Raw genomic sequence first — 13,275 nt, forward strand, 5'->3', positions numbered from 1 at the left:
GTAAGGGGATAAAGAATATGCACATAAGGATATATGAATGAGTGATGGTACAGGGCAGCATACAGTAGATTGGTATTGAGTACAGTATATACATATGAGATGAGTATGTAGACAAAGTAAACAAAGTGGCATAGTTAAAGTGGCTAGTGATACATGTATTACATAAGGATGTAGTCGATGATATAAAGTACAGTATATACGTATGCATATGAGATGAATAATGTAGGGTAAGTAACATTATATAAGGTAGCATTGTTTAAAGTGGCTAGTGATATATTTACATCATTTCCCATCAATTCCCATTATTAAAGTGGCTGGAGTTGGGTCAGTGTCAATGACAGTGTGTTGGCAGCAGCCACTCAATGTTAGTGGTGGCTGTTTAACAGTCTGATGGCCTTGAGATAGAAGCTGTTTTTCAGTCTCTCGGTCCCAGCTTTGATGCACCTGTACTGACCTCGCCTTCTGGATGATAGCGGGGTGAACAGGCAGTGGCTCGGGTGGTTGATGTCCTTGATGATCTTTATGGCCTTCCTGTAACATTGGGTGGTGTAGGTGTCCTGGAGGCCAGGTAGTTTGCCCCCGGTGCAAACTACCTGCCCTCCAGTGCTGTTGCTAGGTTGTAAGGCAGTGGTCACCAACCCAGGTCCTGGAGAGAGAGATTGTTGGGTTGTCTCAGCCCAGCACTAACACATCAGCTACTCAACAAATGATCAAAAACCTAAATTAGCTGAATCAGGTGGGTTAGAGCAGGGCTATAGCAAAAGTGTCATGTTTTGTCTTATATTGTCTTGTCTTTATGCTTTCCCTTCTGTTCGTTTTCCCCCTGCTGGTCTTTTTAGGTTGTTCCCTTTTTTCTCTCTCCCTCCCTCTCTCTCTTCTCTCTATCGTTCCGTTCCTGCTCCCAGCTGTTCCTATTCCCCTAATCAATCATCTAATCTTTCCACACCTGTTCCCTATCATTTTCCCCTGATTAGAGTCCCTATTTCTTCCCTTGTTTTCCGTTTCTGTCCTGTCGGATCCTTGTATATTGTTCGCCGTGCTGTGTCTTGTTTCCCTCAGATGCTGCGTGTGAGCAGGTGTCTGAGTCTGCTACGGTCGGTGCCTTCCCGAGGCAACCTACAGTTTATGGTCGAGTCTCCAGTCTGTCCTCGTCACTACGAGTGGAATTAGTTTTTTATGTTTTGTTTTCTGCTCCGATTTGTCTAGGAGTATTGCCTATTTTCCTTTACTGGAATAAAGACTCTGTTTTCGCCAAGTCGCTTTTGGGTCCTCATTCACCTGCATAACAGAAGGATCCGACCAAGAATGGACCCAGCGACTATGGATTCTCTCTACTCTACTCTCGAGTTCCAGGGAGCGATGCTCGGCAGACACGAGCAGGAATTGTCTGCTGCTCGGCATGCCGTTGAGACCCTGGCCGCTCAGGTCTCCGACCTCTCAGGACAGTATCAGAGTCTTTGTCTCGTGCCACCAGCTACTTCCGGGTCTTCCGAGCCTCCGGAACCTAGGGTTAATAACCCACCATGTTATTCTGGGCAGCCCACTGAGTGCCGCTCCTTTCTCACCCAGTGTGATATAGTGTTCTCTCTCCAACCCAACACATACTCAAGAGAGAGAGCTCGGATTGCCTACGTCATATCACTCCTTACTGGTCGGGCTCGGCAGTGGGGCACAGCTATCTGGGAGGCAAGCGCTGAGTGCACTAACGATTATCTGAACTTTAAAGAGGAGATGATAAGGGTTTTTGATCATTCAGTTTTTGGGAAAGAGGCTTCCTGGTCCCTGTCTTCCCTATGTCAAGGTAATCGATCCATAACGGATTACTCTATAGAGTTTCGCACTCTTGCTGCCTCCAGTAACTGGAACGAGCAGGCGTTGCTCGCTCGTTTTCTGGAGGGACTCCACGCTAAGGTTAAGGATGAGATTCTCTCTCGGGAGGTTCCATCCAGCGTGGATTCTTTGATTGAACTCGCTATTCGCATTGAACGACGGGTAGATCTTCGTCACGAGCTCATAGAAGAGAGCTCGCGTTAACTGTGTCTCCCCCTCTCTCCGACACTACCATCTTTCCCTACTGACTCTGGTGTTGAGCCCATGCAGCTGGGGGGGTATTCGCATTTCGACTAAGGAGAGGGAACGGAGAATCACCAACCGCCTCTGTCTCTATTGCGGTTCCGCTGGTCATTTTGTCATTTCATGTCCAGTTAAAGGCCAGAGCTCATCAGTAAGCGGAGGGCGACTGATAAGCGCTACTAGACGGTCCTCTCCGTCAAGTACCTGTACTACCTTACCGGTCCATCTACGCTGGACCGGATCGGCAGCTTCCTGCAGTGCATTAATAGACTCTGGGGCGGAGGGCTGTTTTATGGACGAAGCCTGGGCTCGGGAACATGACATTCCTCTCAGACAGTTAGGGGAGCCCACGGTCATGTTCGCCTTGGATGGTAGTCCTCTCCCCAGTATATTATGTGAAACCCTACCTTTAACCCTCACTGTATCTGGTAACCATAGTGAGACTATTTCTTTTTTGATTTTTTGTTCACCTTTTACACCTGTTGTTTTGGGTCATCCCTGGCTAGTGTGTCATAATCCTTCTTTTGATTGGTCTAGTAATTCTATCCTTTCCTGGAATGTTTCTTGTCATGTGAAGTGTTTAATGTCTGCTATTCTTCCTGTTTGTTCTGTCCCCTCTTCTCAGGAGGAGCCTGGTGATTTGACAGGAGTGCCGGAGGAATATCATGATCTGCGCTCGGTCTTCAGTCGGTCCAGAGCCAACTCCCTTCCTCCTCACCGGTCGTATGATTGTTGTTCTGATCTCCTCAAGAAGCGTTTTGCATCCGCTCCTATCCTTGTTGCACCTGACGTCACTAAACAGTTTATTGTTGAGGTTGACGCGTCGGGGCTGGGCGTGGGAGCCATTCTGTCCCAGCGCTCCGATACTGACGATGGGGTCCACCCTTGTGCGTATTTTTCTCATCGCCTGTCACCGTCGGAACGTAACTATGATGTGGCTAACCGCGAACTGCTCGCCATCCGTTTAGCCCTAGGCAAATGGCGACAGTGGTTGGAGGGGGCGACCGTTCCTTTTGTCGTTTGGACTGACCAAAAGAACCTTGAGTACATCCGTACTGCCAAACGACTGAATGCGCGTCATGCTCGTTGGGCGTTGTTTTTCGCTCGTTTCGAGTTCGTTATTTCTTATTGCCCGGGTACTAAGAACACCAAGCCTCATGCTTTATCCCGTCTCTTTAGTTCTTCTGTGGCTTCTACCGATCCCGAGGGGATCCTTCCTGTTGGGCGTGTTGTCGGGTTGACTGTCTGGGGAATTGAGAGACAGGTTAAGCAAGCACTCACGTACACTGCGTCGCCGCGCGCTTGTCCTAGTAACCTTCTTTTCGTTCCTGTTTCTACTCGTCTGGCTGTTCTTCAGTGGGCTCACTCTGCCAAGTTAGCTGGTCATCCCGGCGTTCGGGGTACGCTTGCTTCTATTCGCCAGCGGTTTTGGTGGCCTACTCAGGAGCGTGACACGCGCCGTTTCGTGGCTGCGTGTTCGGACTGCGCGCAGAATAAGTCTGGTAATTTTTTTTCTGCTTCTGCTCCTGGTCTTGCTGGGTCTCAGTCTGTTCCCTGCCATCGCATCTCTCCTGTTCTTGTTCCTGCCCTTGCTGTGTCTCAGTCTGTCCCTAGTTGTTACTCTCCTGGCCTGTTTGGTCCTGTTTGCTCTAAAGCTTTCAGTTCTCTACCCGTGTCTCATTTTTTTTTAGAGTAGTACCCTAGTTTCCCTTTTTATCGTTTTTCGTTACGGTCCTGAGGAGAGGAGTTGGGTTCTTTCTCGGGACGTGCTGGACCGTTTGTGATCTATGATTTCCTCCGTTGCCGCCAGTGTTCCTCCTCGAGAGCGCCAGGAGGCGCTCGGTGAGTGGGGGGTACTGTCATGTTTTGTCTTATATTGTCTTGTCTTTATGCTTTCCCTTCTGTTCGTTTTCCCCCTGCTGGTCTTTTTAGGTTGTTCCCTTTTTTCTCTCTCCCTCCCTCTCTCTCTTCTCTCTATCGTTCCGTTCCTGCTCCCAGCTGTTCCTATTCCCCTAATCAATCATCTAATCTTTCCACACCTGTTCCCTATCATTTTCCCCTGATTAGAGTCCCTATTTCTTCCCTTGTTTTCCGTTTCTGTCCTGTCGGATCCTTGTATATTGTTCGCCGTGCTGTGTCTTGTTTCCCTCAGATGCTGCGTGTGAGCAGGTGTCTGAGTCTGCTACTGTCGGTGCCTTCCCGAGGCAACCTACAGTTTATGGTCGAGTCTCCAGTCTGTCCTCGTCACTACGAGTGGAATTAGTTTTTTATGTTTTGTTTTCTGCTCCGATTTGTCTAGGAGTATTGCCTATTTTCCTTTACTGGAATAAAGACTCTGTTTTCGCCAAGTCGCTTTTGGGTCCTCATTCACCTGCATAACAAAAAGCCTGCACACCTCTTCAGAATGAGCGTGACTGACTGATCGCAACGCAACCCTTACGGAAAGACTGCATGATTTCACAAGTGACAAATCACAGGTTTTGCCCATGTACAATTTTATTTCAGATGTGAAATTTCTGATGTGAAATCATGTGAAAATGTGTTTTTGGAACACTTTATATGTGACGATATTTCACATAAAGTTTCACATGTGGATTTTCACGTGATCACGCAACATTTCACATGTGAAATCATGTGAAACCATGTGGTTTTGGAACACTTTAAATGTGATGATATTTCAGATAACCTTGCACATGTGGATTAACATTTTCACATGATGCCCTGCAAACAAAAATGAGTCGTTAGGATGTCTCCGGAACATAACAAAAAAAACACAGTGTTTTCAAGTTACATATTTGAATGTTTATACATAAATTATCATTCAAGGTGTTATCACCTGGGGTTTGAACTCACACCCTCCTGGTTCACAGAATTCCAATATTCCTGCTATGCCACCATGTCTGCATCAATCACTGACTTCATCTGTATTCCTACACTTTGACCTTCAAAGTAAATCTCAGCTTTGTAGAACACACTCAAGAAAAACTATTATATTTATCATAGTGATTCAGGAATAGCATTAAAACAGAACAATATGCTCCACCAACATTAGACAACTATACAGAACCCCTCAAATTTATGGCACTATTTTGCTAAGTGCAGAGATGTATTATAGGTAATGAATGTGCACTTTTTCACATGTAAGGAGAATAACATGTTTTCAACTTTCACTTGTGAACTTGCATGTGAAATCAAATTAGCATTTTCACATATGAACATTTTCTCTGAAAACTATCTCTCAGATGTGAAAATCAGATTTGCACGTATAAAACATTTGCACGTGAAAATCGTAGTCTTTCACGTGGAAATCGAATTTTCACTTTCACATGTAAAAAACCGTTCAAATGTTGTCACGTGTAGTTTCCTGGTATCACGTTTAAATGTTGCATCCCAAATGTTTTCACATGTGTAGTTTCATGGTGTCAAATGTTGCATTTACATGTTGTCACATGTTATGTAAAACACTAGATCACATGTGAAAGTCATGTGGCTTTTCTACAAAGGAATATAATTGCAGTTTATACAAAAATCAACAACACAAGAATGTTTTGGGATAAGTATAGATTTTATTTCAGATATCACAGCTCTTGATTATTTATACAAGGAATAAGTAGAAAACAGTTTTGCGAATGCTATAGATTAGTTGGTGGATTACATGTCGACATGTATTCGATTTTTATTACACACACCACAGGTTTCTGCCTCACACACATAGTAATGCTTTTACAAAACTCCTCCAAAACACATAATGATAACCAAGGAAAATGTCTAAAAAGACATGAAAGAAAAGTCAAGCTGCTGCACATTAATCTCAGTTAACCTAGAAGTAAAATGTTGCATCATTTTGTCAGGTGACAGTTATGTTTATGTAGTCTGTCCACAAGGGGATTAGCCGCACATGAACAAGTTCCCTCACTTCACAGAGCACTAATTCCTTTTCTGTTTTCCGTCCTTTTTTCTCTGCATCCTCTTCAGCTTTCTCTTTACCTTCGGGTGGGCACAGAACTTCTTCCCTTTCACGTGCAGCCTATGGGAATGGAGGAGGAAAGACAGTCATTGTCTCAGGTCACCATCTGACATAGAGGGTCTTCAAAGGTCCTGAACTGTCATTCTGAAAAATACATTTTCTTTCATTTTCTTTCATAACTACCAGGAAAGTATGAAAAGACAGGCTGAGTGAGCAGGGAGCTTATATTCATGAGCTCGCCTTTACTGACAGCTCTTTGAAACGCCTATGCCAAGTAACTTGGATGCAGTGAGTAGTGTTGCAGTAAAATGATCCCCAGCTAATTTGTTGATACACAAAGCAACTCAAATAACATTGAAATTGCATCAAAAGATGCAAACAATGTCAAACAATGTCATACATCTCCTTTTTGGCATGTCATTTGTGATGCGATTCACAGCAGCACTGACAGGTGAATTGACTTGACAAATGCGTATGTTTTGAACAACCCCCCCCCTTTTTGTTCCATGCTGGCTGAAGACCTAGCTAGCCAGAAGCTAGCTAACGCCAGACACAGATGAAAGGGGAAACAAGGCGGTAAGAGATACGAGAATATCATGTTGCCATTGGTGTATTAAAATGAGAATTAAGGTGATGTCACCTTGTCCCTTTAATGATGAAGCTAAGTGTTTGACATGGGGGAGGGGACCAGTAACTTTATCATAAAAGGTTATCAATGTAGAAGTGACAGTCATTTTTCATACTTTGATCATCATACCTTCGAATATCATCCAATTTCATGAAAAACATAATTTTGACTGTTCTGAACTTTAACATAATTTGTATCAGACAGTGGAATACTAACTCTAGTATGTCATGACAGTTTTCAATGATAGTAAATGTGTAAGTGGGATACTACAATTAGTCTACTCTAGTCGGTATTGCGATGAACTCACACGAGTGCGTTGATCTCACAGGCACCATTGTTTCTCTGCATCTCTGCTCTCTCCACCTTCCTCAGCACATTGGTGGGAATGTCCATAGATGTCGTCACACAGCATTTAGGAATGCCCCCTGCAATGTTTACCATCAGTTGTAAGAGTTGCAGTAATTGTGGCCTAAGTGATGGTAGTGGTAATTGCAGCAGCTCTAGTGGAACTTGTCGTGGTGTACAGATGTAGGATCTTAATTTGATCACAATTTTGTTGTTAAGAATTTTCCCGAACAGCATGAAATGCAAACCTGTAGTATATTCAAGGTTTAAAAAGGCTTCAATAGTTAGTAATTGTAGTAATGTATCAACCCCTACAAAAAATATCCATTAATTACTGTATAATCCACATAATAATTAACATTACCTGTTGCTGCAGGATTATTTCCCTGCTGTAGCAAACTGGCTCAAATCAAGATCATACATCTGTAGTAGTGGCTTCAGTAGGCATGGTAATAAAATAATATTAGCAGTAGTAATAATAATAGTAGTAATAGTTGTAGTAGTACAGGTAGTAGAGTGTTTTTTCAAAGAACAAGGAGTTGGAGAGGTAGCTGAAGTAGTAGTTTAGGTTGCTCCAAGAATCACAGACTAGTAAATTCTCCTTAAACTCAAGTGACCTGTGTTGTTTTAAATTGTGACTATGGAATGACAGTAGAATGACAACCTAGTGGTTGATGAGTATCAACTGAAAGTAAGCGAGTCACAACAGATAAAACCCACAAATGATAATCCTGCCTGTGCCACCAAATAAACAATTTTTGGCAATACCATTCAGGCAACATAACTGCCATATGATAGTAACTGCCAATCTCTCTCTCATTCTTTCTTTCTCTTTCTCTTAATCGCATGTGCACACACACACACGCACACACACACACACACACACACACACACACACACACACACACACACACACACACACACACACACACACACACACACACACACACACACACACACACACACACACACACACACACACACACACACACACACACACACACACACACACACACACACACACACACACACACACACACACACACACACCACAAGCTTCAGCATGAATACTAACATTTCCACTGAGCTCTTGTGTCTACTGTCACACAGCCCCAAAAAATGAACATGCAAGGCAGCTAGCTACTTATTGAGTCCTATGCAAAGGAGTGATGGTTTGATGACCGACCAATAGGTAAAAGTCATTGGTTACTAGACCACTGCTGTTCTGATTTGTCAAATAACAATATTTGTTTTTCTAGCAAGAACTACTGCAAAATGTTCTGATGATAGAAATTCCAGTGGCAGGGGGCCATATCCTGAAAATGTATTAATTTATACTGGTCCCTTTGATCAATTCTATACATTAATAAAAGATTCTGCATATGAATTTGGCCAGAGAATTTGTATGGTTTAAGATACAAAAGATGAATACCGCATTCCTGAAAGCTACGACTCTAAGGAATACCTACGTGCCTTCTTTTTCCATCTCTGATACTCACAAGGACTCTGCTAGAAGGGAGTGTGACAAAAAATGAATCTAATGACTGAGGGAAATTCATTCAAAGCATACTGTACTTCCTTCAGACTGGAATTTGGCATTACCTGATGTGTTATTTATTGCGATTCTTAGTTTTCAGATTATTTTAAAATTACCTCATTACTTTTGATAAGCTATTGAACAAAATAATGGTGAGCAAGCTTTGCACCATTTCCTTTTTAATGATGATCAAATGATTTAGTTGCACCTCGTTGGTTCTGTGCCCTCCACTTGTTTCCTAATTCGTTTCAGCAACATTTAATTTGAAGAAAAGTACTTTATTGGTGGTTGCGTTGCTTTCTTATACAGTTCTTCCAGAGAATAATTGCACATAGGAAAATGTCAGGCCCCTCTGCAATTGACCTTTTGTACATCTGCCCCCCCTAAGAATATAGTTGAATAGACCTGTATTACAGTGTCTTCCTTACCTTCAGCGGTTGTGATGGCCAGAGCACACAGAAAGAGCAGCATCACCATCACTCTAAGATCCATGGTGACGGCGGGAGTGAGAGAGCAAGTGAAACTCATCAGAATTTATACCGAATTCCTCCCCCCTCCTATCGCTGTGGGTTGCTGGTATTGGTCTGGCAGGTTTTAACAGGTTCGATTACTACTACATTTAACTTAATGAAAGACTACAACAACCTCACAATGCTTTGTGAGAGCCATCGGGTAGAATTGATAATAGAATATAGGTGGCAAACCAAAAACAGAGATCTAGGTGGAGCAGCCGGGTTAAAGCCAGGGTAAAAGTGAGGGCAGTGCATACCAAACCAACACAGTAAATAAAGGGGGCTATACTGTCAATATAGCGCAAATAATGCAATTTAAGGTTGAGCTGTGTTGTCAACAGGCTTCACATGGTAGAATTCCCACTGGGGAATTGTATGGTGAGTAAGTAGTTGATTGGTTTGTCCAGGAAAACATGCTCAGTAAGAGCAGAGCTATCAAAACGTAGATGAAGAGTGTTTGTTTAGCACTGTGACAGACCTGCTTCATCATCTCAACACTGGTTTGACAGTAGTAAACTGCTAATGACTTGCATATGTTCCACCCCCCTCTCTCTCACCACCAGGCAATTTGCAATTGCCTTATTGCAAAACCACATATGTGACGACCCTCCCACTCTGTCTGCCGAATTCTTTCTCTTTGCTATTGTTTTCCTTAATAAGATGGGTAGTCAGTGAAATGGAACACACCTGGGCTCGGGTGTGTCCCAGGGATAAATACACCTTTCCCCCATTCATTAGAGAGACTCTCTCCATGCAGACACATTGTATTTTTGGTTGTGGCATTTTGTGGCTTGTTTATTTTGGCACCGCTCAACACCCCACATTATCACTACCTTTGCACGCAACCACTCACTTACACTACTGATTACTGCCTACACACGCATCATTGTTAATTGTATATAGTTTACTTTATTTAATAAACATCTTTTTGTTATTCCGTTATCTCTGCATTGTCTCCCTCTTTGTTACGGGCTACGAGCCGGTTCGTGACACATAGGTGTCTTCTCAAACCTCCTCAGACCCTTTATAATTAATTATCCAGGTATTGGCTGCACATACCATCCTAGAAAACTTACACACACACACACACACACACACACACACACACACACACACACACACACACACACACACACACACACACACACACACACACACACACACACACACACACACACACACACACACACACACACACACACACACACACACACACACACACACACACACACACACTGTAGAACCAGTCAAGACACATCCGTTTCTTTCAGTAAATCAAAGCTATGAGACCGGTATAATTACTCTTTAGAAGTACAAAACCTGGCTTGGAACTGGGTACAAAAGACAACCGACAAGTTTGGTTGGTAGTGATTTCTTGATATCTTTAATTCAATTATACAACAGCAGTGATTCTCAGTAAATTGTGATTCATAATTAATAGTAATATCTGTAATGCACTGCATTAATGTAGTGATCTGCAAGCACTTCACATACTAACAACAATGATTGTTGAACATTAATCTGATCATTCTACAACACTGCAAGAAAACTATTTATTTCCTACATATTTAAATGTCTGTATTTCTGTGGTGTATACATGACCTATTTATATTGAGGCATTAGGAAAAACAATGTCTTGTTGAACATAAAACTTATATATGTAATGTATGTATGTGCATATACATTCTTAGGTGGAAAAAAACACTCTTGTTGACAGTTTATAACTTGTATCCATTTTATCCTGTTATTTCTGTCAGTTTAACCATTTTGCCTGATTCCAAATCGCCCGCTGGCCCCTAGCCTAGGTACTGTATAGGTGTAAAAGGTTTTGATAGTAGTGGTCAACAATATGGCGAAATCGCCATCACTAGGCAAGGTGGAACAATTACCATATTGCTAAAACCTATCCAATTACTTGAAGTTCCTTCTGAAAAAATAAAGTAATTAATTTCAATCTTTTCCGATCTATGAGAAGTGTCAAAGGCTAGTAAGGGTTGATTTGGAATTAGCCAACATGTAAGCGAATCTCTGGAGTGAGATTGTTACTGTTTGTATTCACTTTGCCCCCTGGTGGCAAAGTGTAGCAGGCGCAGCAGCAGTTCCCCCGGTGAGTCACTTGTGGCGCCAGCGCTGTGATCCGCAGGAGAGTGGTACCGACTCTCCGACAAACAGTCTGGATCTAGAACACAACTCTCTGTCGACATACATACAATGATGAAAGTCAGAAAGCGAATAAACATAGCATTTATTGTGCAAGTATACACCGGTATAGACAGACAGACAGACAGACAGACAGACAGACAGACAGACAGACAGACAGACAGACAGACAGACAGACAGACAGACAGACAGACAGACAGACAGACAGACAGACAGACAGACAGACAGACAGACAGACAGACAGACAGACAGACAGACAGACAGACAGACAGACAGACAGACAGACAGACAGACAGACAGACAGACAGACAGACAGACAGACAGACAGACAGACAGACAGACAGACAGACAGACAGACAGACAGACAGACAGACAGACAGACAGACAGACAGACAGACAGACAGACAGACAGACAGACAGACAGACAGACAGACAGACAGACAGACAGACAGACAGACAGACAGACAGACAGACAGACAGACAGACAGACAGACAGACAGACAGGTAAGCGCACAACCACACACACAGACGAAACACAATAGACAGAAATTAACAATGACACCTACTGTACCTGAGTCACAGCAAACTCCTGGTGCAGCGCAGCGTCCTGCATCAGATCCACAAGGTCTCCCTCCTGTCTGGCATGGGGTGGGCAGGTAATTCTCCTCAAAGCAGCGGGCTGTCTCTGGGGAGCCCAACCAGCAGCCCAGCCCCTCCCCACAGCAGATACTGGGGCCAAAGCAGTGGCCCTGGTCCCCTGGTCCACATGTCATGCACTTCAGGGGGAGAGACCAGTTAGCTGGCTTCCTATTGTTTTTATGCTAGTGGAACCTCAATGTGTCATTTGTTTATGATTCAATTATTGATAATAGTTGGTATTGGAAATACAATTATCCATAAAAAATGTTTTAAATGTTTTCATTGTTGTAAGCCTATGTGTGTTTTCAGGAGCACTGGAAGCACAGATGAACTCCAAGAAGAAGAAAAAAGAATAGCCTACAATTATGTAGGTTCAATCTAAATTCCATTCTGCATTTATTATGCCCGTGTAAACACCGAATTGTATTAAAAAATAGGCTCTATATTGATGAGTTGTCAACATAACAGTATGACCATTAGAAAAAACATAACTGTAAAATGCATTAGGTGAAATAAATTACTGCACCCGGTCATTTTCAAATGGTCATTATCCAAACCTTTAGGCCTATGGATTGTAATGAAGTTGTGTGGTGCGTTCCCCTACTCTGGGGGGAAAAAACAGCGCAAAAAGCATAGTGTAGCCTATATAGAATAAAAAAGAGGACTCGGAAAATAGAACAGTCTGTAACGTAGGCCTACCTGTCTGATGCCGGTGTCCTGTAACGCGCGCTTCCCGCCTCTGGGACAGTTCTGGATGTAGCACGCAGAGGAGAACGCTAGGAGTCCGATGACGCACAGTAGAAGCGTGGAATGTGGCATTGCAATTGTGCAGAAAAAGCGCACCTATATTCCTCTTGCTGCTTCACGGATGACTGACAGATATTCGATGCTATCCGTTACTTATATGGGATGGGTTTGTCATTCAAAGTTGTTTGACGTCAGAGTTTTTTCATACATTTGCCTTTAGTGATGGAGTTAGGGTACTCGGGGGTAACTAGCCCCCAGGGGTAACTGCCACCCCCCTGTAATTCACATTAAGACCACAAGATGTCACCAAATTATTTCCCCAACATTTTCCCTGGCTGCCACTGCTCTTGCTCAACAAAAAAATGTCCTATGTGTCATCACAACTTTTGGAGATATTTCAACAAAATGGTAAGTTAATTAAAAAAAATCTAATTTGAAAAAGTTGTAGTTATATTCCAATGAAGTTAGATCTATATTTGTAAATATACAAGTAGGAAAGCCTTAACATAATAATCCACTTGTTTAGAGAGGAAAATTTAGATAATTTGTTTGTAAACTTTCTAGCTAGCAACTTCACTAGCAGTAAATGCTAGCCAGCTAGCTAGTTGGCATAAGCTGCTAGGAGTGCTAGCTAGCAATATTACTACCAGATCGTCTGAGGTAAAAT

General features: G+C 42.9%; 2 protein-coding genes across 2 annotated transcripts; both read right to left on the reverse strand.

The window, feature by feature from the left end:
• Positions 1–5,619: 5,619 nt before the first annotated feature.
• Positions 5,620–9,131, reverse strand: ccl27a (chemokine (C-C motif) ligand 27a). The gene is made up of 3 exons (XM_046345194.1): positions 8,979–9,131; positions 6,976–7,093; positions 5,620–6,100 (listed from the first exon to the last, which is right to left on the reverse strand). The coding sequence occupies exons 1-3, from the start codon at positions 9,076–9,078 to the stop codon at positions 6,001–6,003; spliced, it is 318 nt and encodes a 105-aa protein (XP_046201150.1). The 5' UTR covers positions 9,079–9,131; the 3' UTR covers positions 5,620–6,000.
• Positions 9,132–10,423: 1,292 nt separating this feature from the next.
• Positions 10,424–12,725, reverse strand: LOC124033226 (arginine vasopressin). The gene is made up of 3 exons (XM_046345196.1): positions 12,561–12,725; positions 11,794–11,998; positions 10,424–11,256 (listed from the first exon to the last, which is right to left on the reverse strand). The coding sequence occupies exons 1-3, from the start codon at positions 12,678–12,680 to the stop codon at positions 11,105–11,107; spliced, it is 477 nt and encodes a 158-aa protein (XP_046201152.1). The 5' UTR covers positions 12,681–12,725; the 3' UTR covers positions 10,424–11,104.
• Positions 12,726–13,275: the final 550 nt, after the last annotated feature.

The sequence above is a fragment of the Oncorhynchus gorbuscha genome, linkage group LG04, assembly GCF_021184085.1.
Source record: "Oncorhynchus gorbuscha isolate QuinsamMale2020 ecotype Even-year linkage group LG04, OgorEven_v1.0, whole genome shotgun sequence".
NCBI lineage: Eukaryota > Metazoa > Chordata > Actinopteri > Salmoniformes > Salmonidae > Oncorhynchus > Oncorhynchus gorbuscha.

Bases quoted from the DNA above. Each gene is read 5' to 3' on its own strand.
- ccl27a (XM_046345194.1), bottom strand. From the start codon at position 9,078: ATGAGTTTCACTTGCTCTCTCACTCCCGCCGTCACCATGGATCTTAGA. The intron at 7,094-8,978 runs GTAAGGAAGACA...TAAACATTGCAG, and splicing joins GGCCATCACAACCGCTGAAG to GGGGCATTCCTAAATGCTGT. The intron at 6,101-6,975 runs GTGAGTTCATCG...CCATTCCCATAG, and splicing joins TGTGAGATCAACGCACTCGT to GCTGCACGTGAAAGGGAAGA.
- LOC124033226 (XM_046345196.1), bottom strand. From the start codon at position 12,680: ATGCCACATTCCACGCTTCTACTGTGCGTCATCGGACTCCTAGCGTTC. The intron at 11,999-12,560 runs GTAGGCCTACGT...CTCCCCCTGAAG, and splicing joins AGGACACCGGCATCAGACAG to TGCATGACATGTGGACCAGG. The intron at 11,257-11,793 runs GTACAGTAGGTG...GTATGTCGACAG, and splicing joins AGGAGTTTGCTGTGACTCAG to AGAGTTGTGTTCTAGATCCA.